Source organism: Brachypodium distachyon, chromosome 2 (genome assembly GCF_000005505.3).
Source record: "Brachypodium distachyon strain Bd21 chromosome 2, Brachypodium_distachyon_v3.0, whole genome shotgun sequence".
Lineage (NCBI taxonomy): Eukaryota > Viridiplantae > Streptophyta > Magnoliopsida > Poales > Poaceae > Brachypodium > Brachypodium distachyon.
The window spans coordinates 27,687,041-27,714,956 of NC_016132.3; the positions used below are offsets into that span (position 1 = coordinate 27,687,041).

The window sequence follows — 27,916 nt, forward strand, 5'->3', positions numbered from 1 at the left end:
ACATGGTAACCATGATATATAGAGTACTCTGATAAGTGGTGGTATCGAAAATAATATCTTCAAAACATAATGGTATATGGGATAAACATAATAGGGTTTTGTTTATGGGAACACGAATCTTTAATCGGATTAATGATTTATGGGATAAATTATTTTGAACATTGGACTTAGCAATTAATGCATATGACGGATATGGGGTGCAATATTCCTGGTGTGCATGATTTAGTCCCATATAGGTGGAGTTTCACTGGATCGGCCGCATGTGAAGACAACCCAATGCACGTTTCCTGCTTAGATTAACCGTTTAATCATTGGTAAGGACACCCATGGAAAGTCAAGGAGACATGTAACACCACTGCTAGCCACCCCTAGGTGAATCGCCCAACATTCTCATATATGCATGTCTCCTATTCCTAATAGCTCATTTAGCGCTAAGAGTCAAGGGGAACCGCATATCAACCTTTGGCATCTTGTTTTGATGAGATAAGAAAATAGTTTTGTATGTATTTGGCGACGACGTGAAGATGATGACAAATAAAATAAACTAGTAGGATGTCCGTGCGTTGCTATGGAACAAAAAATACGTGTCACGAAAACAAACGCGGCAAACGAGACATGCATTGCAAGAAGGTTCTACAATGTGACTATGTGAGGCACGATTTTGCCAACTCTCCCTATGCATCACTGTGTTGCTTTTTCTTCTGCCATGCATGTAATTTTCTCGACCACTGCCTTTGAATAAGAATATTATATGGATCAATAGATTGAGTGATGCTTATTTGGTAAAGAAACTAAACAAGCCTCATCCGTAAATGATTACGCATTTGTAAATTGATGTAAGATAAACAACTGTGTTAAATTAGTTTTTTTAAAACCCAAAGCCATCAAAACATTTAAAAGAACCAGAAAGAGCATTAGAAAATTGTGTTGAAGTGTGGAAATGCATATCTGCTCACACAAAGCTTGAGCTATCTGTACCAGACACGTACCCTAGTCGCATTATGATTCAGAAAAATCTCTTTGAGCTGGCTAGCATGCACTGCATTGCCTATCGGCAGACTAAAAGGCTACAGCTAGCGGATGTAGCTGATGTCCGCCTATCACATCATCATGTCCTATCCCCCAACTTCTCTCTCTCCTTCCTTTCTCCCCTTCCTTTCTCTCTCGCTAGTCGCTCCCCACGGTTCTCCATCTCTGTACCGAGACCATCTCCTCCATCCCTTCTTCGTTCTCGTGTCGATCCCGACTCCCGAGAAGCCATGGATGAGGCCTGCGGCCTCAAGGTGTATGTCAATGGCCACCAGCCCACCACATGCTTCTTGTCCACCGATGCTGTTCTGCCCTACACCTCTACCGTTGTTGTACTGCGCCGCTGTGTTCCTGGAGATGACCGAGGTGGTCTGCCCCGGCAACCTACTCGACGACGGGCGATGGGTCCGCAAAGATCTGGACTTGCAGGCAACCTGCTCAGCTACCACCACACCAGCGCGGGGGAAGAAGAAGCCGCCATCAGGGAGGCCAACGCGCTTGGCCAGGGCTGTGGTCGGAGCGTGCCTCGGCGGCCTACGGGCGGTGGCCCCTACACGATCTCGTCTTCAGGGCGGGGGCTTGTGTGCCGCGAGGGGTGGCCAAGATTGTGAAGGTGGTGGCACTGAAGCGCCGGCCGGGAAGAGCGCCTGGGTTCGAGGGAGGCCGCGGGGAGGAAAGAGAGAGGAAACGTCGTTGCGGCTGCGGGTCCAGGGGAGTTGGATGGAAGGTAAACGCGAGAGGGGAAAAACGCTTCGGGGCAGTCGAGCGGAGTAAGCGGACGACGTAACGCGACCGTAACGTTTTTTAATATATTGGTATAGATATCAATTTATGTAATCTTGACGCTCATTCTAGTTGGCCAAGAGGCTCGTTTAGATTTTCACTCTTAGGGCGTGAGCTATTTGGAAAGAGCGAAATAATTTTTTTCTTTGACGGTATCACTCCCTCCAAACCCTCCTGGTTAGCGAGGCTTAAAACATTCGACTCACCAAGTTCTGTGCCAAAGCAAAACTTAATTTTATTTTAGCTTCTCTATAATTTTTTTCTTTGCTGTTGAGCCTTGACGCTCCCCCTTGTACATATGTTGTACGAGTAACATTATTTGTGAGTATTTAATTACAGAAGGCCCATCGCGTCGTCATCGGCTCCGACTCGATGGCTCTTCGCCTCCGCCGTTGACGGCGGCTGCTGCACGGGAGAGAGAGATGAGAACGAAAGGGACCGCTTGGGAGAGAACCGAACGAACACGGAGGAGATTGTTGGGTGGACCCCACCAGAGTTAATTCCACCAGATCGGAGGAGATTGTTGGGTGGACCCCACCAGAGTTAATTCCACCAGATCTGATTTGTCCTCGTGGATTGTTAACAGCGGTAAGGTGCGGAAGAGTTAATCCGTATTGTTAGTAAGCATAAGCTAGACGATTTACACAAAAACTAAACTGAAATTAATAAAACAGAATCATAACTTCCGCGGACAGTTTGGGAGTTATTAGCACTCAATAACTAGAAAACACTAGTGTCGATCTATACGCCTAGTGTGTAAAAATAACACGAAAAGATCAAGCTCCCTTAACATGGTTACTAGAAAATTATTCGTAGAGAACAAGTCTCGCTGAATACCTTACGACTCTTGTTTCCGTTGGAAGAAAAAAAAAGGATTCAGATGTTTCCATTAGAATGTTAAATAGTGTATCCATTCTAATCACAAAAGGTGGTGAAATATGCTCAATTAGAACAATACGTTCCCTTCGTTTTCTGGCGACAAAGGCTTTTCAAAATTTATAGTATCATTACAGGAACCTTACAATTGACGCATAACTTGGCACAACCCAGACCGGAAAAACGAAAATCAGGCTCAATTCATTTTCACTTGATGGCAGATGTGCCTGCACCAATCTATAAACCAATGCCTGCATAGAAACCTCCATGCAATATGATCAACGCTCTTTGCATTCCCAGTGATAGGTTCTATGGTCTCATGGGCATCTGAAGCTTCTCAATCTCCATCAATCCAACAAGATGTGTGGTTGGCAGCAGGAGGCGAAGCAGTGGTAGCATGGAAACACGATTAGGTGCTCTTGGCTTTATCTTTTCAATTGCAGATGCTACAACATGGGGAGGTGGAATGCTATACCACTGGAGATACCAAGAGAGGAGCATCATGTCGTTTTGAGTATCGGGCCATTTGCCTCTGCCCAAGTAATTGACCAAGTTGGCCTTGAGGCTTGGTAATTCTGCAAAGATGTTATCTACACGCTTCATGAGTGATTCCAAGAACGTGGTCTGAATGATGCCTCCATTTGAAATTCTACCATCAACTAATGCTCCACTATAGGCCAAGGCAACCTGCATATTGGAAAGGAAAAGCTTTGTAATATTACCCAAAGTTGTCATTTTCTGAGTAAAAGGTACAGATAGAAATGAAGACGGTGTGAAACTTCTAGCTATGGCATAATTTGGTAACTTGTAATTATGTACTGCTGAATTTCACCAGTAACCATCAGATGAAGCAAATTGAGAACCGAGGTTCCAAATCTGGACCAGCTAGTTGCTGTCAATTATGGATCACACAGGGATCTCTAAATTCGATTCATGAGTGATTTATGCGCAATTAGGACCAGAAGACGAATATGTCTTCATCAAACATGCAGGGAAGATGGCAGCTTCAGAAAATACTAACATAAAAACCCTTACAGTGGGGCTGGAAAATTATCCTGGAAACAGTTTCTGTAACACTGAGAAACTCAAACTGGTAATGAAGGTGAACAAGTCATGTGTCGAACACTCTGTACAAACCTTCAAGCTGGAAAGAAAAAGAGAGTCATAGAAAGGGAAATGTCCAATCTTCAGATGCTCCCACATTGACTCAATTATCGTGTAAAAACTGATATATACCTGGAAATAAAATATAACAATGACTGAATACAAGAAAGTCAATAAAGCATGAAATATCAACAATTTGGAGAAAGGTTTATAAGAAACCTGTAGAAGTGCTGGCCTATCTTTGCTCATACATTCATACAGTACTTGAGAACAAAACTCTTGAAAATTGCTATTATATCTGCAATGGAAAATTAACATTACAAGTTAGTACAGAAACAAGCTGGCCGAGTTGAAGTGCCGTCCATGCACATAGTGCAGAGGACAAGAAAAACATCAAACAGAATATATCACTTGCCTTTCCTTCCATGATTCACAACACAGTTTTGCAAAAGCTATCAAGCTTGGGTTGGCCGAAAATGTGCTAACTAACTGATCGACTCGAAATGAACTACGACTTGCACTGTTCAGTTGAGCAATGCAGCTTGCAGATGGTGTATCACAAACCTGGATATCAATAGAATTGTATGTCAATATAGACTTTTCCTCAAAGATGTCAGAAGCGTAAAAAAACATTAACCTCATGCATTGCACGTGAAAGCAAAGACTGGCATCCAATTGGATCATCTGAGTACGAGCATGATCCAACTTTACGCTTTATATAGAGTACTCCGCCATTGAATGGATCGGTCTTGTCTCCAGATCTCCACCATGGCTTGTCTATTTAAGAGACATGAAATAAAAATATTATGGAAATACATTGTCAAGAACTGTGAATTACTCGGAACGAGCTGTGTACCTTCAGGTGTAAGCTTTATAACCTGAGGCCAATATCTAGGCCCACAAACTCTAACACTCTTCAACTGCAAGATAATTAGCCTTTTAGATTGTGGAATTCATGACTAATGTCAATCTAGTTCATAATAAATAAGAAACACGTGCTAAAAGGGATTCTGATTACAGTATAGACCACTATTTTTATAACCTTTTTGTATCTACCAAATTGTATAAAGCTGAGCATGGAAGTTTGCAGCGTAAAAATGTCCTTTAGGGCCTGCTTGGAAGCCATTTTCAGGCTTAATACCAGGGAATTAGTTGGAGCCAGAAAAAAAAAATCCACGCGCTTGGTTGGGCATTTTCATTTGGTTTTCCATCCAGGTCCCGCCTATTACAAGCAGAAACAATTACAGGGCAGAGGAGGCCCAGAACCAAACTTGGCCGGAAGAGGAAAGCGAGAGACGGTGGGATTTGTGGCGCGTTCTGGAGTGGGATCGGCAACGCGAGATGACGTCGGCGGGTGACTGGAGCGGGATTCACAGCATGAGGTGTAGTTGACGGCTGATGGGGGCTGGATCGGCGGAGAGAGGCGTCGGCGACGGGTTAGCTCAGCCAGCCGAGGGACTCTAGATCAAGTCAGTTAAAATGGTTTAGGAAAGCTAAAAATGGACACATGGCTTGATCCTGGACCGAGGCTTGTAACTAGATTCGCGCCACGTGTCCACTTCTAGCCTTGCCGAACCGTTTTTAGACTAAACTGTATCACTAACACGAGTTTATGGACTCATATGTGCGTTTTCTGAGTTCGTGGACTACAATGTTCATTTCCCTCAAGTTTATGGACTTGCGGTGTATTTTACTCTTATGATGGCCAACTTTCAGTATTCTGAACCTATGGCGTGCAACTAATCTGAATGCAGAGCAGCAGGAATGGTTGTCACCAATTGATTTTGCAATAAGCATAATACAGATATTCCCTGACTCCATCATCGATCTCACCACAACCTCCCAGCTCCATCCTCTACGTCCCTGCAACCTCCTTGGCTCCCTCTATCTCACGACGACCTCCCCCACTAAGGTGGCATGAACTCCTATGATAATTTTGATGGTGTTTGTTTCCATTTGTAGCAAAACTTGAAGAAAAATGATGGAGAAAACAAGACATGATCGTCAGTAAGGCTGGAGCCTCAGGCCTGGCGGCTCACCTCCCCGAGGGTTTGCCTTTCCTTCCGCACCTCTCAGCCTTTTTCGTTTGAGGCTGTAATTAACTTTTTCATTATCAATACCACAAGACGCAAAGTTCTTCTCTTCTCGAAAAGAAAAGTAAACATGCACAATGTGATTCAACAGCTGTTAACTTCATATACTCTATTTGTATAAACAAGACGAGCACTTGATGGTTCAAATAATTTGTAACTTATTTGTAGTTTAACTTATCTGAATTTATTTCTCACAGATGACTTGGGATGCTTCTATCCATCAGACCAACAGTTTGCTCATTGTAAAGTGGATCAGTATTGTGCTCATGGATGACTGTAAGTGCATGTACGCTAGATGTGTATTGGATGTACAGTGAGCTTTTCCTAGTTCTTCCAGCCAAACAACGGTCAAAAAACATATATTGCCAGAACCAAATATACATACCACTGAGCGTTCTGGCAGTAGACAAGGTGTCACCTCGCAGTAACTAGTCTCGTCATAATACTCTGTTTCAGCAACTGTTACTTCAAGTGGGCAATACACCGGAAGTCCTGTGTCAACATCAACCGTCTGAAGCCGTCGAGGTTCTGTAGCTATCACATACAGGTGTCTGAAGGCCTATTTACAGTGCAACAGGAAGAACATTAATTTGTTTGCAAGAAGAGCAGCTATCATGTAGATACAAGTCCAGAACACAGAAAGTAGAAGAGAAACTACCTGGAGATGGCAGCGATTGTCATTTGGTCCAGCAGGCAAGCGCGGGTAAAGTGTAATCAATAGTGCAGCAATTGCACTATTTGAAGTTGAAAATGTGTGTGTGCCACCTCCAAGGAATAAGAACCCTATACCCAAGCTTACCTACATCGCAGATAAACCAAGTATCACCATAACACAAGCTATTAGCATGTCAAAATGGCAAGAAATTTCTCTGCACTGAGCAGAATTTCTTTTCTTTTCAAAATGGTTATGTTGAACACTATCCAACCAGATGTGGTAAACTCTAGCAAAAGGCTTGAACAGAATGAACACATTTGAACCAAATTTCAATGTCTTTCAAAACATTAGAAGATTTCTACATCCATTTATTTATGCATCACTTTTTGGAACATAGTATAGCAGGAAGTGGTACTAGTGCAGTTTCCATATGACAACCACAAGCAGGTTGTTTTTTGACAAGAAACACACACAAAACTCCTTACTTCAGAGCCAAGACTGGGATTTAGGATTGAGAACCAGGGCAAATTCGGGCCATGCTGGCTCCGGAAAACAGGCAAAAGCCAGCAGGTTGTCCCATTAGACTTCAAATGCATATGAACTTCCTGACAAAGTATTAAAGATAGTACAGCAAGACAATGAGTAAAAAACTCACGGCCATTTGAAGTCCATAATTTACTTGTCCTTCTGCAGAACTTCTTGCCCTCAGATAGCGTAGCAAGCGGAAAGTTTGTAAATTTCCAGACCCTGCCATTACCTTATGAACGGAGAAACGCGGATCACGAAAACACAGAGGTAGTTAATGTTTTTTTGTTATGATAATCACCAACATATGAATATGTAGATATATAATGAAACAACTACAGTGATAAACCATTTCTACAGGAAACAATGATATATGCATTATCACTTACCAGAGATAGAGAGAGAACAATAAGATGCAAGCAGAGTTCAAGAGTTCCACGATCAACATATCGCAGCAGTCCCTTCGGCAATATACTTGGTGTTTGAACAGATATGTTTTTAATCTGCATTAGAAAATGTTAACTATATTACCAGAATACAACATGAGAATTAAGATTGAATATGCATCTATGTACCTCATTAAGAAAATGGACTGTATAATTGTATAGTAGTTCTTGGGCATCACCATTTCTGCTGCCTGCATACTTGAGTCCTGGAACCATTGATAAAATGATAATCAGTTAGTGCGTAAGTATTTAATGTAGTGATGGTTAAACAACATCAAGATCCACATCATGCAATGTGGATGACTTTAAATGAGTTCAATCTTCATTAGGAATGAAGGTCTTGACATAATGCATTAAGGCTCAAAGGGACACGTAACCTAGACTAAAGTACAATACCACATCACACACATGCACGAACGGAAGATTTGGGATAACATTTAAGGTTTTGCACGTAATGCATTGGCCCAAATTAAAAGATAACTACGTACTCCCTCCATCCCATAATTCTTGTCTCAAATTTGCCCAAAAATGGATGTATCTATTCCTAAAAAGCGTCTAGATACATGTAATATTTCGACAAGAATTATGGGACGGAGGGAGTAGTGCAATCAGAAACCAACACATCAACACATCAAGGATAGTCAGCTAAGAAGATGGCATTCTCCAGTCCAACAAGTTGTGCTGGTATGCAAGCAATCATGGCACTGAAAATACCAGCTCACAAGGTTATTAATGGACTACCAGGTCAGTGCAAATACCAAGACATCAATATTGGCCGGCAGGGATGCAAATGGGATCCCGCGAATGGTCCATTCTAGTTCAATTCTCAAATCTCCTATTTAAATTTTGATCCCGCTTGCATCCCAATCAGCCGGATATGGTAAAAAGGGGATTAAAAAAAATTGATTACTCACCAAGTGCAATGCATGCTCCAGTCACAATATTAACATAAGCTTGAAAAAGGGCTTCAGCATCAAATTCATCACTATCGGCCCCATCTTCACTCATATTTGAAACACCAAACTTGACAGTTTCAGGAATCTGAGACTCAATCCAACCTTTAGAAGGTTGTATTCTGCAAACAACATCACAATTTAGCTTTATGGTGTTAATTTACTGCAAGTCTGTTAAAATCTATCATAAAGCTATATACTGAGACTTTATATGAGAAATAGTGATATTACCGGCTCCACAATATTAAATTCCGGGCTATAATGCGAAGCATAACAAAATCAGGTCTCACATACTGCAAATCGAAGTGAGTATCGGGAACACTGAGTCTAGCGGCGATTTCTTCCGACTCTGCCTGTAATATGAACCACAGCAATACAAACCCAGTAGGCTGTTTGTAAAACAATGTACATAGTTCCTTGCAGGAATTAAAAGGGACCCAGATGACTAAAAACCAAACCTTCAGAAATATTAACGCCAGAGCAATTATTGCTCCAGGTGCAGTAACATCAACATTTATCTGTGCTCCATCCATCATCTGTTCAAATGATAACATAACAACAACAAAATGAACGCACAGCTTAGGTTTGACTCATGGAATGTGTCGATGACTATACAACAAGTGGAGGATGACCTGCCCAGTGTTGCCGCTTTGATCATCAGCCCCTGTTGGTGCATTTAGGTGTTTTTCCTGAGAACATTAACACATATAAATGTTTGTAATTAATTAGCTAAATTCAATTATTTATTTATTTCACGAAGTGGCAAAATCACAGCAGATCAAGCCAAAAAAATATGGCTAACAAAATATGACACTATTATCTCTTAAGAATAACTTTCAGCTATGCCAGAGATACCAAATTAAATAAATGAAAAGCAGTTGGCTTTCTCCAGTTTTAAGTAGGTACCACCAAAATATCCGGTGGCCCCATAACCCATATAGTGTAAAGTCTGTGGAGAACAGATGTAGAAGTTTCACAAAATTCTTAAACAAAACAACATGTCGATATACGGTAACGTTCCATAAACATGTAAAATTCAAGTTCAAACTCGAGTGCACTTGGGTCCTACGAGAAAAACAAACTCAGCACGAAAAGTGATTTTATACTGTTCACTACTACTCATTTCCCCATTTGTCTTTTTCAAGTCTGCGAAATGAAGCTTGATCTTCTAATTTTGCGCATTTATAGAACACCAGCTCCTCAATATATTTCTTGCAACTCCTACATGTGGTTTTTGTTAGGAATTATGCAACTTGGTCTATCGCCAAGGCTGTAGGACAAATATATACAAGGAGATAAACTAGGAATATGTGATGCGCTGTGCTAACTTATGGTGGATCTACAACACTGAGTTTGGAAAGGTAGAAGCTGTGTTGTGCTCGAGTCTAGGCCTTCATGAAGAAATGTGCTAACCGAACCTCAGAAGGCACATACTGAAAAGCAATCACCTGATCCTGCAAATGAGACCGCATAAAAGAAGCATAGACACCACTATGCTAGCATCACAGAGTCAAGGGACAATACTGGTAACACTGGTATTGTCTGACAAAAGAGGAGTCGGTGCACTGACGGAAATACTAAAACACCAAAATTTTCAAAGGGTCACAGGAATCTCACCCTGAAGAGCAGAGGAAGGCTAGATGTTAATAGATAGGTGGCAGTGTAAACAGCCCCAGCCCAAAAGTGATGCAGAATCGAGGCAGCAATCATTGAAGTGCGAGCTGTCTCAAGATGAAGATGCTTGCGTTCAGCAACATCGTTCTGAACACAGGCATCAAGACAAGAGAACTGGGCAAGCTTGCCCTGCTTGGCAAAAAAGCTGTTCAGGTGACTAAAGATGTACTCCCTTGTATAGTCAGCACGGAGGATACGAATAGGAGTGTCAAACAGAGTGCAAACCCTAGTGGCAAACTGCCTATAAATAGACAAGACATCACTACGAGAAGGCAGATATATCCAAGTGTGGCGAGAAAAATCATCTATACAGATATTATGTAGCGATGACCCTCTTTTGAAACGAAGGGAGTCAGACCCCAAACATCCGAATGAAAAAAAATCAAAAGGCATTTTGATACTAACACACTAAGAGGATAAGGCTGTTTGCCCAGCTTACATCCCTGACAATCAAACGACACATCTCCTAGGATAGACCCTAGAAGACCACAACGAACTAAAGTCAATAGACGAGATCCACAAAGATGACCAAGACGATGATGGCACCGGTGGAAGGAGCCGGTAAGCAAGCTGCTTGAAGAACTCGTCAACAGTGGCATCACCCTGCTGAAGAGAGGTGATCCTGGCGAACCACGGATAGATATAGAGCATCGCCCAAAAGGCTCGTAGCGCTGATGAAGGCGAGTCCACATCTCGAAGGCTGAAGAGAATCCCACAATCTCAGAGGAAAACTGTGGCAGCACACTGGAGCAAAGAACAGCAACAGCCTGGACATCATCATCAATCCAATGAGTGTAGACAGTCAGCAGAGCCCAATATGTTTGTAATGCCTCATGCTAGTCCATGACGGCCTGATCATAAGAAGCATCAGTAGTAGCTTTAGCAGCAGCAGCAGCCGCCTTATCAGTTTTCAGACTTATCAGCAATTGTCACAAAAGGGGACGTCGGAGGCAGAGCAGATGGCGGCAGAGCCTCCCCGGGAACAACTGGATAAGGCGAACAAGGAAGCTGGACAGAGGCACATGTGCGAGACGAAGTCGGTGTAGCTAACACCATAAAAAATCACCGGGCAACACGTCAGAGAAACATTGCTTGACGAGGACGACATTGTACCTATCTGAGTTTTCTTTTTGCTTTATGCTCAGTTAGGACCCTGTTTCAATGCTCTAAAAGCCATGGAAATTATTTCCACACAAATTCAATTGTCCAAGCTGTGTTTTGCGTCAGTTTGTTGAGTTCAGGGTGTTCAGAGCCTCCTAAATTCCTCTGCCTCAAGCCATTGAGTTTATCTCCTCTCCACTTCTAAGGGGAAATCTTCGAGACGTAAGGAAAATAGAGAGAAGGGGGTGGGGATTTCTTGAGCAACTAAAAATTGGTTCATCTCCAAACAACCATTACTCTTGTTACTCTTGGACTTGTCTGAAGATGAACCGATTTTTAGTTGCTCAAGAAATCCAAGTGGTTAGTTCTCCCACCCATGTGGGAGATGTCAAGTCCAAGAGCAACAACCATCTGGGAGATGTGGTTAGTTCTCATTGCTCAAGAAATCCAACTTATGTGCCTCCCATGTGGTTAGTTCTCATACTTTATTACTGAATTTACAAATTCATGTCTACAAGTTTGATGGGATTTCTTCAGGTTACATTAGAGAACTTTGTACAATTGGCAAAAGGAACTGAAATTTGGGTAAAGGAAAGAAGATGAACAAATCTTTGTGCATGCCACACACGGTAACCAGAGAAGGGTGAAGAGTTCTATGAAACAATAACGATGGATCTAGAGAGATGGCTGTTACGGACAGGGGATGACCAGATTCATTTAAAGGCTCCACTCAATTAAGACCTTACAGGAGTGTTCAATGCCACTTTCATCACCAAGCTGGATAGTTTACATGAAGAACTTAATCACACATCTACTGGTTTTCCATTAAATACTAATCAATGATAATATTTGATCAAACAAGCTTAAAAACTGGCTTCATACCGAAGTTTGAGAAGCACTACATCGAGTCAGAAGTACTGTACAAGGCCATTGCAAATGCACACATGCACCTGGGCTACTTAGCTCTAGCAGGTCAATGCAGCCATGACAGCTTGGTAGCAAAAAGGTGTTCCCATATAGGAATATACCGACTTCAATTGGGTATACAAGAAGGTGCCCTTTGGTTACCTTCCATCTTATGAAAGAAAATCTCTTTTGATTCATGTTATATCTGATACCGCAACTTAATTAGTTAAGCATTTGCACTATGGATTAGAACACATCATGAAACAAGCATTTTAAGAGGCTCATGAAACATCAAACATGGTAAACAGTCGGAAAAAAATCTTACATGGTAGACTTCTTTATTGCCAATGTACTGAAAGAGCCGATCAAGAAAAGTGTCCATGAATCCAAATGCATCACTTCCACGACCTTCGAGAAAAAAAATCTGTTATCCAGAGTGCCAGTTCAAGGTGGAACACATATTTTTGTTATAAAATGCAGTTCACCTAAGGCAACAAATCCTAATGCAGAGCCTGCGGCAACAGCATACCCTTCCCTTTCGAGCACATTATCACCACCACTTCTTCGGCCAATCTCACCCTGTATGTAACAAGAACAACATAAGTACAAACACTCATTAGTGAAGGTGATATAGAACCTTGTAATAGTTAAATATTATGAAATGACACCAAACTTACATACTGTACAGTCGATAGATTCCAGTCTCCTTAATTTGAAAAGCATAAGTAAAATGTGCTTGATGACAAACTACTTGGAAACAAGAGGGGAACAAACTGGAGATACACAAGATGCATATGTTCCTATATGTTCTGCTTTGGGGAAGTGAAAACATACCCAAATGCCACGGGTAAAGATTAAGCCGAGTTAACCAAGATGCGCTGCAGAGGTTATAGGAACTTGCCAAACTTCTCTTGTGGTATTGTCACTTATTGTGCACTATTGCCATGTGTCAAACTTATCTTTACTGAATTTCAATTAGGGTAGAATTGTATGTTGTCGCAGGTTGTTTAAGAGTTTTTGTTCTGCTCTGTCTACTCAAAAAACATGGCACCATTATATACCACTAAAATCTGACTGATCTTTGGTAATGGGTATTTTGTTGAACATCTTGCTTTTTCCAGTAATGGGGGAATTGACCTTGCAGTTTCAGATGTTTAAGATTAACCGACATGGCAGTCAGACGTGGAGACAAGCCAACAAGGATAGGGCCATCACCTAAGGGTGCATTTGGTTGAGCGGATAGGCAGGGATGGGACGGGGATATCCATGTTTTAGAGGGATGGCCAGCGTTTGGTCAGGTGGATCACGTGGATAGGGATATCCATAAAAAGAGAATATTCCATGTAGATCATGGCTGAGCAAATCTGGAAAATTTGGCCGGATGGGGCCATCCAGGCGCATCTGCCTCCCGCGACGAACCATTTTTCTCTCATCTTTCCCTGATTCGTCTCTCTCTGCCCCACTTCTCCCGCATCGGTGCCGCTTCCTCTTCCCTCCTGCCGCCAGCACACCTCCCTTTCTCCCCTCCCGTCTGCAGGAGCTGGTGCTGGGCCGCCGCCCTTTGGCTCCCCTCCTGCCCCTAGCCTCTGCTCCGCCTCCCCAGCGCCTGAGCTCCACCTCTCCCCGCGGCGCAGCGCAGGCGTCCTCCCGCTTGGTACAGTCCTGGAGACCGTGCAGGTGGGGTCTGGCCAGGCGTTCGAGTCCGCCGAACTGGTGGATGGGGGCCGGCAGCTGGAGGGAAGCCAAGGTGGGAACCGGCCGTGGGATCCAGTGGCACGCGACTCCTTGTCCGGCGGCGCGCGACTCCTCTCCGTCTGGCACGCGGCTCCTCGTCGAGCAGCGGCCCGCGGATCCTCTCCCTCCGACGGCAGCACGAGCGTGCAGCTCCTCTCTGTCCAGCAGTCCGCGCGGCTCTGCTCTACAGCGGCAGGTGCGGGTGATTTTGATTGATATCAAATTAACACATCGATGTTGATTGATCTCAAATTAAATCGAAAACTTCAATTATCAAGATAATGGTCATCCATCTCTTGTCTAACCAACCAAATAGAAACCTGGCTCATCCAACTTAAACAACCAAACACAGGGCAGGGATAACCCTATCCATGTCATCCATGGTTATCCCTGTCCACTTTTGCTCACCGGGCAACCAAACGCACCCTAATAGTGTGATCCACATCATTGCTCAAAGGCCAGTTATTATATTTATTTTCCATTGCTTTTGGATTTGAGCTCTGTTGTCATGGTACAAGTATCAGGAAGATAAGTCTATCATGATTATGTAGTCGTGTTACATGTTTGCATGCTCCAATTAGATTTATAATCTCATTTCACTTAACAGGTATTTTCATACTTGCTACGTCATCTGAGTTCACTTCCATGTTTTTATTGTCTGAACTCGCATTACCTTCCATTCTGTTGGTACAACAAGTTCACTATTGATAGGATGAGATCATGCATTATTCATCGGGTATTTTCATTTAGGTGATACGAAGCAATTAAAAACAATCTGAATTATTAAGGTCCTAATTTCTGAAGGAACACACAAGTAACAGATTGGCCACACCATTAGTTTCCCAAAGCTGTATGGAGGGTTATCACTAAAATAACTACTGAAAGAAAACCACATAAATCCGAGTTGCAGTTAAAATAAAGAGTTCTTAACCTGTAGACGGCAAAACTACAACTGAATCAACAGTTTTTATATATAAGTTTAATATTTGTTCTCTTAAAGCAGTATGCTGTTTTTTAATCTAGAGTTCTTCGTATGAAAGAACTGTTGAATTTTTCAAAAAGAGAAATGTTAAAATTTTCTTATATATGTGTACCATAATAATCTTAAATTAAATGAGGTAAGAGCACAGATAAATTAAATGGAATCACTCCTCTACTGGTTCACTAAAAAACTAAAGTTGCCAATACAAGAAAGGAAACACGATAAAAAAAAAAGAGAATCCCTATTAAATAGCACAGGCCAACAAATTACCAGAAGTATCTTCATTGTTAATGCATGGGCTGATCCTTCGTATAGAAGTCCGATTCCCATTACTGCTGCTGACTGGATCAACAGAAAATGATGAAAAATATAAGGACGGATGGATATAGAAGATTGCCTGCTAGCAGCGTTGTGAATTTACCTTAAGTAGGCCATGTCAGAAGATGAACCAATAAACAATAATTACTAAAATAAATTAAGTGAAGTTATTATCATGAATCAGAATTATTGTCATGGAAACCCCCACAAGACCGCAGCCTACTGAAACAAGTTATATATCCTACTGTTAAGGCTATAAATGACTTTGTACTTGTATTGTGGGTGCAATGTGTCTTTCTCTTGAGTCTTGTACTCCTACAACGTGCATGCCTTTCATAACATGGTATGAAAGCACCAAGGCTAGGATCAGGCTTTTCTTGTCCTGATCAAGGCTGTGTGGCCTCTTTCTTTTGCATGGCCGCCAATCATAGTAGTCTTCATGATGCCGCTTTGCCACGCTCCATGTAGCAGTGTGCCTTTGATCTCTATGATCTTTCGGGCTACAACCTTTGCCTCCATGCTTCTCTGTTTGGCTTTACTCAACTTGTTTTTCAAGATTCCAAGCCAAGATGATGCTATGAAGATGCAGATTCTAGATGTTTATCTACTGCAGCGCCACCTTTTCAAATATGATGCTTTTGCATACACTTCTCATTTTACAGGTGTTGTCAAGGGTACAAATGTCTCTGCACTTGTGTTGTGTCTACAGATTCTGGTGTCTCCTGGATCTTATGCGGTTTAGGGTTTAGACTGCTTCAATATACACTAGACTTTCATAACACTAACTATGCTCATATTACTGTTTAGTTGCAATCCATATTCTCTACAGTAATTATTTCCACAGCAGTGGCAAGATTAAGTGTACAGCTGGACATGTAATTAAACTTACAACAAAACATATGCAAAACCAAAATCACCCATTATGTCAATTCCGTATCTGTAAAACAAACCAAATTTGTGCGCAATTGCCCAACGTGCACTGTATCCATTGGACCATTATAGATACCCAATACCAAACATTAACATATTCAACTAAAAGATAGCAAGAAAGCATTACCAATCACATCGTTACCTGCAGAAGAGTAGGTAGTTCCAACTCTAGCGGAGAAGATGGATGACGAGAGGGCACGTGAAAGTACAGCATCTGAAAAGTTACATGAAACCATGGCAACAAATATCATTTACAGTTACCATGAAGCAGCATATCAGGATATCCTAGAATTCAAATGAACATACAGCAGCACCAGCAATAGCAGCAGGTCACACCAGAACTTTGGACCAATAAAATAAACAAGGCCACGGGACAACTAAAGTAACTTATAAACAAACAGCATGTGTACGAAACAAACAAAAAGAACAAGAAGGAAAAGCTTAGCAGAAATATGGTGCTAATTTGCTCACCAAGCTTATAGCAAAAATGGGAAAGCAAGCTGTTGCATATTCAAGGTTAGGCAGTTGGCTTGTGGTCAAAAGAACTAACAGATTAAGATAATGCTCTGCTAAATCTGTCCAATACGTGTGGCTATGGAGGGAAAAGTATTATTCATATTGCTGACAGAAATCACATGCACTAGTATTCGCTCCAGTTCACAAAAAGCTGACATTCTGGAAAAAGGATGCTCTCCAGTACACAGTTTTGACCACAAAATTATTAAAATAGCTATAAAAACTCAATAAAGTTTAGATGTAAGGAAATTACTTCTCAAGAGAATCAACATATATGATTTACAAGTAACCAATATAAATATTTAAAGATGGAAGTAATCAAAGATTTTAAATTTTGACAAGACCTATCTTCAAAAGGTTACAGTCGAAGATTTAAAACTTTGACTAGATCTATATATGGTCACAAACGTCACAGTCAAAGATTTAAAACTTGACTAGACCTATGCCCAAAGCATCACATTTTCTGTGAACTGAAGGAAGTCATAAATTTGATGCCATACTCCACCACAACTTGTTTCACTGATCAGCGATGGGGGACAACCAGTCCCCTTATTCTTATGGGAATGCTCATGTCACATCATCCTGCTCATGTTTTATTTCAGATCTGAGCTTGTGTGGATGCAGCCTTGCTCTTGCGGTGGCTGACTTTACCATACTCGTGTAAGCATATATGCAACCGTGCCTTCATCTAAGCATATTTTGGAAAATGGCGAATCCCTAGTCCAACATGTATCACGCCGGACATGCGTGTCTGTCTACGTGCAACGTAATCAGTTACTGTTTTGCCAAGACCGGCTGATGACAAAACACGCAAGGGAAAAGAAGTGTTGCAGTCCATGACTCATGTTATAACTACAGTTACACCAACAGAGCAAAGGAAATCAAGTTGACTCCTGCTCTGCACTTCCTTGAGGGATTTCTCATGCCCAAGTCCTGCACAAGGTAGCCAAGACTCCAAACCATGCACAAGAAAGTCAAGATAAAGAAACAATTCATAATGTGCTTCCAAATTGGAAGATAAGAAACAAAAGGCAAGGGAGTTTTCTATACTCCCTCGGATCCATAATAAGGGTCACTGATCTAGTAGAACTTTGTACTAAATCAGCGACACTTACTATGGATTGCTCTGAGTATTTCCAAATTCTCTAGTTTTGGGCTGTGTCTGGTCTGGCCTCCAAACAAGGGCCAGTACATCGGTTGTCAGAGGACAAAATTTTGGGTGTTGCATTCAGACAATGTTGCAGATGAAGCCGCATCTAGTTGTAAAATTTTACTAGTAGGAATTCTGGGTACTTGCTTGAGTAGAAGCATAGTAGCAATCATTGCCATGGTTCGTTCTCCTCTTATACAGGCATCATGATGTGCTTTGCATTCAGTGACTCTGTGTCTAGCAAAGAACTGCCTGTTTAGTCAGAACCATTCCAAAAACGAGATTCTTGACAGAGAAATGGACATCACATTTTCCAATCAACCCAAATCAGAACCATAGAATAAGAATGTCATTTTCCTCACCAGACTTGCACCGTGTTTATTTCCAGCCATGATGATTAAATCTACCGAATAACTGTGCATGTACAACTATAAATGCAAAAATATTTGATACCTTTGAAATTGCAGGGTGCATTGTTCCCCTATGAGATGCTGCCAAACCAAGTAACAAACCAAGTCTAGTTATATCATGATCCTGCAATAAGATATTAGGCAAAATTATTCAACACTCATACTACACAAATAATGGCTTGAAAATTTGCAGACAAAAAAGGGTAATATCATAGACTTCTCTTAAGTCCTTAACAGGTCAAGAACAAAAGTACGTCCTCAAGAGAACTGATTGAGTAAATGAAGGTGCCGAATGGAATGAATGTTTCTAAGACAAGGAATGAATACATGATTACAATAGCAAAAAAACTAGAAAAGTTAATTGTCTACTTGATGAACGGGACAACCAATGAACACTAAGATCTCACCTGGGAGAGATATCGATAAGCATCAGTCATTGTTAAAACTCGTAGATGCTCATGCATACCAAATGCTAAAAGCAGACCGGCGTGAGTAAAATTTGGTTCAGAAGGTCTATTGTATTGTATCCAGGTCCTCAACATTTTCTCCTGAAAAACACATAACGAAAAGATCAATTCATAACAAGAGAAAAGACAACATAAAAAGCAACAAACAATGATCAAGTCTGCAAACTTTGGAGTATTTTTATTTTAGTTTTTGAAGGGATAATCTTTGCAGTTTTCGCTACATAGCTGGATAATCTCTCTGCGGGTGCTAGTTTACCTGAAAAGGAGCAAGCCTCAGCCCAGCAGCTACACCATTATGAAACTCAGCCCAAGAATTGAATTCTGAGACACTCCTAGTGCTTAGGTCAAGATTAACCTATATAAAATAGTATAACATGAGAAAAATATAAGTGAGAAGTAGGTCATAAAGCGATGCCGTAAAAAGCTGTGATTCATCTCAACCCTAGAAGGCCTTGCGAGTCTACACTACATACTACACATATATAGCAAAATTCAATATGGTGATGAATCAAGATGAGGTGAAGGAAATCATAAATCTCTTTCAGTTGTGAAATGTATAATGCACATACATATACTTGGCACATATGCCCCACCTAGTTTAGGGTTGGTGCAAAAGGTCGCTAAATCTTGTATAAATACTCAGTTGATAATGGAATAAGAAGCAATTGTTGTCAATAGCTTTACTCTCCTTCTCTATCACAAATACTGTTCAAGAAAAAAAAAGTTGCGTTTAGTTATACCATGGTATTAATGCTGTGTGACATCAACACTGGGTTTAAGTTTATTCATGGGACAGCATTAGCCCGATGAATGCTATGAAGTGGCATTAACATCACTGTGTCTTAGATAGCAAAATCTACAGCAACAACACATAAACTGAAACTGAAATGATGAAAAGGAAGGGAAATGTTACTGTTGCATTCTGCTGTGCAGGTAATCGACCAGTCAAAACAAGCTTTGGGAAGACCAGAGCCTGCAGGAAAAGAAAATGCTCCCACAGCAAGAGGAAATTGAGATTACCCAGGTTTTGAATGTTTGACAAAATACAGGTATGAACGCCATAGCTATAATGGCACATAAGTATGAACTCACACCTCAGTCAGCAAAGTGTATGTTGTAGCCAGAGTAAAAGCACCACGCCCGAAGGGTAAAGCCGTTGTCCTTTGTGCAAAATTCCATAGTTGTTGCTGAAATACAAGTAAAGAGCTGGCAACAAGGACATTCATAACCAGTAATATGCAGAAAAGTACTGAAGCAATAGCCTCATAACAAGCGATATCCACAAAAGTACTGAAGCAATACCCTCATAAAAAATGGTTGTTCTTCTGTTTTTCTCTTATGATAACTTGAAAAAAAAATGAAAGATATTTACATAGGAAAGTGCCGAGTGAGAAAGTTGCAGTGGCAATGGGAGCAGGATTTAGAAAATTCGAAGTTGAGTTTGGGCACAGCTAAGGGTCTTTTTAGAGAACACACAAACAAATGTTTGCACTTTTTTTTTTCATTAAGCAGAGAAGCAGCAAAAATACAAGAATTTGCACCAAGTGCCAAGTTAGCAAGGTCCAAAGGACCACAGGTCCAAATAACGCTTACAAAACCTAGTGGCATAGCTGAGATTAGGTGGACGATAGTTCTTAGGGAAGGTGGACAGTTGTTTAATATGGCTAGCACAATGCCCATGCGTTGCTATAGATTTTAAAAAACTATACTATATGTTTAAGAAATATTCCAGTTGTTCATGCTAAATCAAGATATCCATATCCGCTCTCATCTCAACCGTTTGTTGCAAATCTAGCATGTGGTGTAGCCAAAGGTGGACAGACTGCTGCCAGCAATTGACATCTTTATAGAAGTACAGATAATATATGGAGCTGCAGTAAGGTCTAACAATAGTTCCTGGCCATCCATTTATGAGATAAGAAGGCTGCAATTTAAAGTTGGTCCCTTCCCCCAAATTTTCCCTATACATCATTAAGAGCATTCAAGAGATGACACTGCCCGTTCTACATATGCATCCTGAAAGGCCTACTTTAAGAGAGCTTTGCTGGCAGTCCCATAGGTTTAGGGTGGAGTCTAAGAATCCCCTCATTGATAGAATAGATTCTCTTGCCCAACCCTGCACATATAGGTCTTCCTGAGGCTTTACCCAGTAAATTCTCAATCCTTATATTTATATAAATAAAATTCACTATAGGGACCTCCCCAACAGTTTTTTTGTCAAAAAGAATTAGTAGAGTACCATGACCGCAATGTGTATAAATAACTAGTCATGAGCAAACAGTACGAAAGGCAAATACCTGTTGCAGGTCTTGATCAGAGGCAGTAGGGTTAGTAGATGTTTGTATGGCCACAGGTCTTGCTGAGCATAAGAGACGTCTAACCTAGTTGAAACAATATGACTATATAAGAAAAAGGCACACAATAATATAAAAAAGCACTACAGAAGGTTGCAGGCTGATGCATGGTGGCAAGTACTAGCTTTGGTTAACAAGATTATTTGCATTTGCACCAACATTTTTACAGTCAGATCTGCTGCAGTCCATGTCAAGTGTTGAATATGTCAGAGCAACAAATTTGAAAACTGTACTCGCTTTTACATCGCAAATCTTATTAAGAGGCAACACGAGGCAATAGTTAAACCTCATTTGTTACATTGCTAATTTTAAAAAAACTTTAATTGAATACCAACTTATACCCTCAAGGTGGATCCATGTTAAACTGTTCAAGTCCAACTCAGTGTCAGTTCATATGTACTATACGCATGTTCTGGGTTTGTGCACTTCAGCACTTGTGCACCTTAAAAAATTCTTACAAGATTCAGCAACATAGAGCACATTTACATGGAAAAAACAATGAACATATTGTACTGTACGAAAGAAGACTATTCGCCTTTTGTAATAAGTCAATTTATTTGTCTTTATTGTATTGCATGTATGGTCATATTTTTGCACAAATTCCGCATGTGTGCATGTCCTAACATGTCTAGAAAATATGATCATATTGCACTATATAAATAGAAATAGATAAAGCTTGTATTCATCTTGTGTAACTTCTTTGGTCTTTTGTACAATTCAATGTATTTTTTTTATAGGTTGCACAAATGATCATATGTTTGCATAACTTGAGGATTTTATGAAGTGCAGAAGTACACAAACCTCGTTCAAACGTAGATCATGACCATATCGTAGTTGTGTTGATGAGGTGAAGATGTGCTCCATGCCATCCTCAACAGACCTATAGACAGCATCAGTATCCTCAGAATTTAAAACCTCTGATGTAGGGACATCTGATGCAGTTGTTGGTACAGTCACAGGTTGCAAATGCAGCATATATGGGACTGAAATTGATGTCAAATTATCATTGTTCCAAAACCCGTTTTCTTTCCTCCCTGAACCCATCTTTGCTGTAGCTAGATCTTCCCTGCCAACAAGAACATAAGCAGTCGCAGGCCAGTCATCAGGAGGAGACTCACGACATTTATCTAGTGCCTGCAATACGAAACCATGTCTTAACAGAAATTCAGTAGCAGAATATAGCAGGCAGCAAAGTAAATGTACACACATGGCGGAGCACGAGAGATACGCCAATTGGTAGCAAGTCCAATTGCTGACGCCCAAAATTTTCAGCAACCATAGCCAGAACAGTAAGCTCCTCAGTATTTCTTGCTGAACCACTGGCAACTTCACAATATACACCAGAAGAGAGATTTTTTCCTTTCCTTTCTGCTCCTAATAACAAACTATAAAACGACACCACTTTCCTACCCCAGCTCACGGCAGAGCCTTTCTGTTTGCGCATTAGAGCAGGAATGTCATCTAAGTTTGACAAATCGCAACCATGATACAGACAATTTTCAAACCAACGAAACAGACACGGTGGAGTTCTTAAAGCAGTGGCAGAAGCTAGGGGATGGAATTCAACCAAGTTGTGGGGAAAGTCCCGGCAGTAATAATCCACATAACCATTTTCACCCAGCGATGAAGCAACCCTGCACAACAAGGAGGCAAGCGATCCTAGATCCCTGAAAAGATAAACCAAGAAGGGAACATTAGTCAAAGGAGTCATAGAGAGCATTGCCATATGCATGTTGACAACACAGCACTGACATATAGGCAAAGAAGTCTCAAGCCATTCAAGGCCACATTGATATCAAAACAGTAAATGGAAGTAAAACAACAGTAAACAAAATGAGATATGCAGGTCTTGATGCATAATCACCAGAAAAGAACAGTACAATCACACTTATTGGTACCAGAAATGGCTTATTGCTGTCAGGAAAACACAGATCCACACTGCCTAATATGCTCAAAGGGAATCAAAATCCCATTAGTTATTAGTGAAGAGCTTGTGTCATACAAATTTAAGCTTTTTTCAGTTGACAGTTGGTGGAGAAACCAAACTTTCAACAGTTAGGGACTCCTTGTCAAATGATTTCCATAAGTAATTTTGAAGGATTCCATTCCTTGATCATTAGAAATCTTCCTATAGAGCCTACTTAATTTTTAGAGGATTAAAAACCACAGGACTTTTGCCTACATGCAATTTCAAAGGAAAATTTTCATCCAGTCCAACCTCATGAAAAAATTCCTATTGGGTCTATGACAACTATGGCAAACACCTAATTCTTCATGAAAATTACTGTTTTTTACCTGTGATGCAAAAAAAACAACTTCTATTAAATATTCATGTGTTTTCAGTTCCTAGAGGATTCAACATGCCATTACATCCAGTTCCTACGATTTTCTTATCTCTAAGCTTCGTCCATGGTTTTTGAGTCAGCGACTGGTCTTCAAGTCTCTAGAGTAGGCGAGACTTGCTCAGGCGGCTCAATTCGCAGAGCAAGTTGCTCGACTGGGAGACTCGCCAGAGACTTGCTATGACTAGCCGGAAACTAGAAGTCGTGAGCCGCCCAACTTGATCTAGTGAGAACCCCATATATCAGGAAAATTTCAGGGTGTACATAGCTCGCCCGGGAGAGAGAATCGGGTGGGATCGCCAAAGAAGAGGGAAGGGCGGGGAAGCGCCGGGAAGACCTGGCGAGCGACGGCGCTGCGACCTGCACGGGGCCTTGATAGCACAGCTTCCTCTGCAGGCCGCCTCTGCTGCCTGACACCTTACTCCCGTCCTCCGCCACTTGGTAATCTGGGTCGTCTTCCTGACTCCACCTCCACGGCCCTGACTCCTCCGCCTCTGCCTCACGCTGACACTACCACCAAGCGCCCACAAATGTCCGGAACCACGTCAATCCGCCTCTCCTAATCCTCCTCTGCTCTGTTAACAACTTTTCAATCTCTCATGCGCCTGTGCTGTGTGCTGAACATGGCTTGGTGCTGCTCTGCTCTGAAATCCAGTGCTCTCCATGCTTGGCGCTCTCTGCTCTGTTAAGGGGTTGCAAATGCTCGATTTCTGTCTCTGTCCAGTGCTGCTCTGCTCTGTCTCTCCGTCTGATGTATCATGTACTTCTACTCAGTGCTCAACTGCTCATCTCTGTCTCTCTGTCTCATGTTCATTCTTCGAAGTACAAGGTACAGTAACTCCTAAACACCTACTACCTCCGTTCCATAATTCTTGTCGAAATCTTACATGTATCTAGACACCTTTTAGGAATAGATACATCTATTTTTGAGCAAATTTGAGACAAGAATTATGGAACGGAGGGAGTACTAAACAAGCTATAAATATTCATGCAAGTCAAGTCAACTTGGGTCGACTAGTCCACAATTGACCGACTAGTCTACCTAGTCCCCAAGTCTGTGAGAGGGCGACTCGAAAACCTTGGTTTTGTCTCTTCTTCCCTACCTCTCTCTTCTTGTTTTCCATATCAGGCTCTAATCAACTTTTTGTCCTATCTAATGCAATACAACAAGACGCAATGCTTTTGCGTTTTTCTGACAGAAAAAAGAGTAGGAAACTAGTCATGCTGTATGTGTAGACTCTAGAGACAAGAGTCTGGGAGACCACTCAAGTCTACAGATAAAGATTTTTCCTAATAATTGTGTCAACTAAGTTATTAGCTTAATGAGAACATAGGGAAGTACTTGTGTCCTACATAAATTCGGACCGTCAGATTATAAGAATGAAATACATGGACAAAAGATAGGACTAAACATTCAGTCTCATGCGTAAACTTAAACAAGCATCAACATGCTAGTTTAAATATGTACAATTTCAAAAAACAGCTGCTTTAGACAAAAGGAAAAAAAAACAGGACTTACTGCTTCCTCAAAGAGTTCAGCTTCAGGTTCTCATATAGGGCATGTAATGTGTCTAAAGTTTCTCTCATAAACAAGACATAGAATGAAACATCTGAATTATGTTCATCTTGGAAGAAGGAATGAGAACCTGTGCTGCTAGTACTATATGACATAGGCATGTCTGAGGTCAGAGATCGCTTGCGGTACTGGGCATGGTATTTGCTGCTGATCAGAAATTCCCAAGCCGTACTAGACGATATAGATGATTTATACTGCGAAGTTTGTCCATATTTTGCACAAACTTTTGATATTTCATAGCCAAAAGATCCCCATTCAGAGTCCACGTGAGAGCTTGAACACATTCCAGCTGCATCATTATCACCCCAGAGAAGAGAAACGAAATGACTGTAAAAGCAACTCTTCAAGCCCTCTGCCATAGCAGTTATGCAGTCACTAACCAAAGAAGACGAAGGATTTTTGCGTAATGAACATCTGAGCATCTGGAGAAAGGAAATATGTAAAACAAAAACATAAGATCAGCTGAAAACTAATATGAAGATCGTACGGAATTGGAGACAGCAGCTAGAGAAGGATTACATTACAATATGTGAAAGTAATCATATTAAAAATTTCCTATCCTTTTGTGTGTTAGGGTAACCTAACTGATATGTTTTAAGCGGTTCACATAAGCAACTGAAAATCAAAATACGATCTCATCAACAGAAATCTAGAAGAAAGGTTCATGTGAATAAGGGTGAAACCAGACACCACCATTCCACCAATGCTGGAAGTAGGACGGACAGGGGTCTTACCCTAACGTTAAACTTAAGAAAAACTTGTAGAAATTTACAGCCTTTCACAGTGTGAAGCTATCTGAGTTGGCATCGCTTTGAGTAAGATTGACAGCATAGCTTAATTTTGTTTGCATTTTGAATTTTTGAGCATGCTCTAATTTAGGGTTAGATCTTATATTGCTTAGCGGGGATTTAGGCTTAGTGTATGCCAAAAGTGTTAGTTTTGCAACAATGATCCGATACAGACACCTGCTTTGGACTGGCTTTCCCACACCACAAGTTTAGGTACTCGGTTGTTGGATTTGCAAGTCCATGCTAAAGAATAAAAATGGCATCGTTTAATAATGGACAATTGATAAAACCATCATGAATCACATGGAAAAGTATAATACCAAACACATAGCAGTACTTCGCTATTTCTCCATGGCATAATGCAGCAAAAGAAATTTGACTAGACTTACCCTTTCTTTAACCTCCAAATGCAGAACTGGAGATGAAAAGAGCAACACAAACAATTGAGGATAGTTCTAGATATGGACCAAGACGAACAAGTACAGTGCAGCGTACCTTACGCAAATAGAATTCTGAGATTTCTTTATTTTAGTATGGGGAAGCTAGCAATCTTCTACCAAGAGCAAGATTATTGAATTGATTTAATTAATAAGATAAAAATCCACATTTGGAATAACAAATGATGAATATACGAAAACCAGAACTCCACCAAGCAACGACACATCCAAGAGGCCCCCGAACTGATACCCTTCTAAATAACTAGCTAAATGTCCGTGCTCTGCTACGAAATTAAGAAGTTATGTTATGCATGAGTTGTTTAAATATTTGTCGCTCATATTTTTAAAATTTCTGATAAATAAGAATTATGTCAAAACATTATTTTTGAAAAATACAATTCCTCTTGAAAGTCATGAAAACCAATCAAGCATAGTCAAAAGATCATGATACGTATAGAATGAGTAGCAATTAGATGATTCCATAGCCTTTAAGAGGTTGTCTTGTTGGAGTGAACTCGCGACCACCAACTCAAATCTTTATAAGTGTAAAGATAAAGAAAAGATACCCTTCTAAATAATACTACTGTAATTGTTTTGGAAAAAGGAAAGGAGAAGGATTTATGGGCAACCTACCAGGCCATTGCTGCATGTTACATTTGCACGACCTTCAACAGCATCCGCTATGCTAGTGATCTTCAGATTGGAGTAAAATTCAGCAACTTCAGAATTTAGCTCATAATTTGCTAAGATACCATTTCCAAATTCAGTAGGAAGAGTGTATGTGCAGAGGCACTGCTTTCCAGACTGACCTTCACATATAACAGGGTCAAGAACTACTTCAATAGATGAACAGTTGCTGGATGACAAGACTTGGATGGGTAACACAATCTAACAATAACATCAATATGTTCAAAATAGATCTTGGAACGAGAATGAGGAAGACAGAAGTCCTAGCACTAGCAATTTTCATTTCAAATAAATCTATGCGACTATGCCTAAGTTACATTTAATCATTTATCATGTAACTGTTTTACATTATCAAACAAGAAACAAAAAGGCAATTTGTTCATAACCAAGCAATTTGTTAGGCAAGGTGGCCAAGTAGCTCATGCAGGACTTGCATATTGACCTGCATATTGACCAACAATGAATAAAGATGCAAAGTTGGGAATAGCTTCACTCCGAAAAACTGATAGAAAATGGAACGCATTGTTCAAAAAGATCTTACTGACTAAAACTTCAACATTCACTTCAGACTAGAAAGGTCAACTCCAAACACTGAAAGCATGAATGATGGTTTCTACAAATATTATAAGATAAATACAGTAATTTCAATGGAATTATGGTAGATTGATTATGATTGTCCTCTACACAACAGAAAAGAAAACTAACGCTACTGGCCAACTAAAGTAAGGGATAACAGGAGGTTTCAACATGATAAATAACTTAACATGAGGAATAACTAAAGTTGTAGGCCCATGACGGCAGCATGCAAATCAAGACCAACTGGAATTATTAAGGACCCAAGGATAAAAACAGAAGAAAGTTGACTTCATAAGCATATCCACATGATAAACAAGAAAGAAGTTCAATGCTTACAGTTTGACCACACATGAAAAATAAGAAAATAGAAACATACGTAAAGAAGTAGGTCATTCTCAGGAGTCAGAATTAGGATATCCGTAAAGGGAAGGACTCCGACCCATGCTCTGCAAGTTAAGAAACAGCAACATTAACACTAGTTGAGTTAGGAAACCATGAACTAAG

The 27,916-nt window shown here is 40.8% G+C and overlaps 1 protein-coding gene across 5 annotated transcripts in view; it reads right to left on the bottom strand.

Moving 5' to 3' along the window:
- Nucleotides 1–2,668: 2,668 nt before the first annotated feature.
- Nucleotides 2,669–27,916, bottom strand: part of LOC100840206 (anaphase-promoting complex subunit 1) — a 29,799-nt gene continuing 4,551 nt past the window's right edge. For 2 of the 5 annotated variants that reach the window (XM_024458530.1, XM_024458532.1), the window contains 30 exons: nucleotides 27,789–27,858; nucleotides 26,783–27,037; nucleotides 24,868–25,346; nucleotides 22,214–22,673; nucleotides 21,808–22,140; nucleotides 20,950–21,033; nucleotides 19,747–19,839; nucleotides 19,566–19,625; nucleotides 18,909–19,007; nucleotides 18,593–18,733; nucleotides 18,229–18,309; nucleotides 16,252–16,323; nucleotides 15,132–15,203; nucleotides 12,631–12,724; nucleotides 12,471–12,553; nucleotides 9,097–9,153; nucleotides 8,923–9,000; nucleotides 8,696–8,817; nucleotides 8,426–8,586; nucleotides 7,641–7,717; nucleotides 7,455–7,568; nucleotides 7,196–7,297; nucleotides 6,544–6,684; nucleotides 6,271–6,444; nucleotides 4,649–4,712; nucleotides 4,430–4,569; nucleotides 4,208–4,356; nucleotides 4,012–4,090; nucleotides 3,826–3,924; nucleotides 2,669–3,375 (listed from right to left, as the gene is read on the bottom strand). In XM_024458530.1, coding sequence (XP_024314298.1) covers nucleotides 2,998–3,375; nucleotides 3,826–3,924; nucleotides 4,012–4,090; nucleotides 4,208–4,356; nucleotides 4,430–4,569; nucleotides 4,649–4,712; nucleotides 6,271–6,444; nucleotides 6,544–6,684; nucleotides 7,196–7,297; nucleotides 7,455–7,568; nucleotides 7,641–7,717; nucleotides 8,426–8,586; nucleotides 8,696–8,817; nucleotides 8,923–9,000; nucleotides 9,097–9,153; nucleotides 12,471–12,553; nucleotides 12,631–12,724; nucleotides 15,132–15,203; nucleotides 16,252–16,323; nucleotides 18,229–18,309; nucleotides 18,593–18,733; nucleotides 18,909–19,007; nucleotides 19,566–19,625; nucleotides 19,747–19,839; nucleotides 20,950–21,033; nucleotides 21,808–22,140; nucleotides 22,214–22,673; nucleotides 24,868–25,346; nucleotides 26,783–27,037; nucleotides 27,789–27,858 — 4,411 coding nt within the window. In that variant the 3' untranslated portion in view covers nucleotides 2,669–2,997. Of the gene's footprint in view, nucleotides 3,376–3,723; nucleotides 3,925–4,011; nucleotides 4,091–4,207; nucleotides 4,357–4,429; nucleotides 4,570–4,648; nucleotides 4,713–5,831; nucleotides 5,885–6,270; nucleotides 6,445–6,543; nucleotides 6,685–7,195; nucleotides 7,298–7,454; nucleotides 7,569–7,640; nucleotides 7,718–8,425; nucleotides 8,587–8,695; nucleotides 8,818–8,922; nucleotides 9,001–9,096; nucleotides 9,154–12,470; nucleotides 12,554–12,630; nucleotides 12,725–15,131; nucleotides 15,204–16,251; nucleotides 16,324–18,228; nucleotides 18,310–18,592; nucleotides 18,734–18,908; nucleotides 19,008–19,565; nucleotides 19,626–19,746; nucleotides 19,840–20,949; nucleotides 21,034–21,807; nucleotides 22,141–22,213; nucleotides 22,674–24,867; nucleotides 25,347–26,782; nucleotides 27,038–27,788; nucleotides 27,859–27,916 lie in introns of those variants that run through there. The other 3 variants (XM_010233210.3, XM_024458531.1, XM_024458533.1) reach the window with 3 other exon arrangements.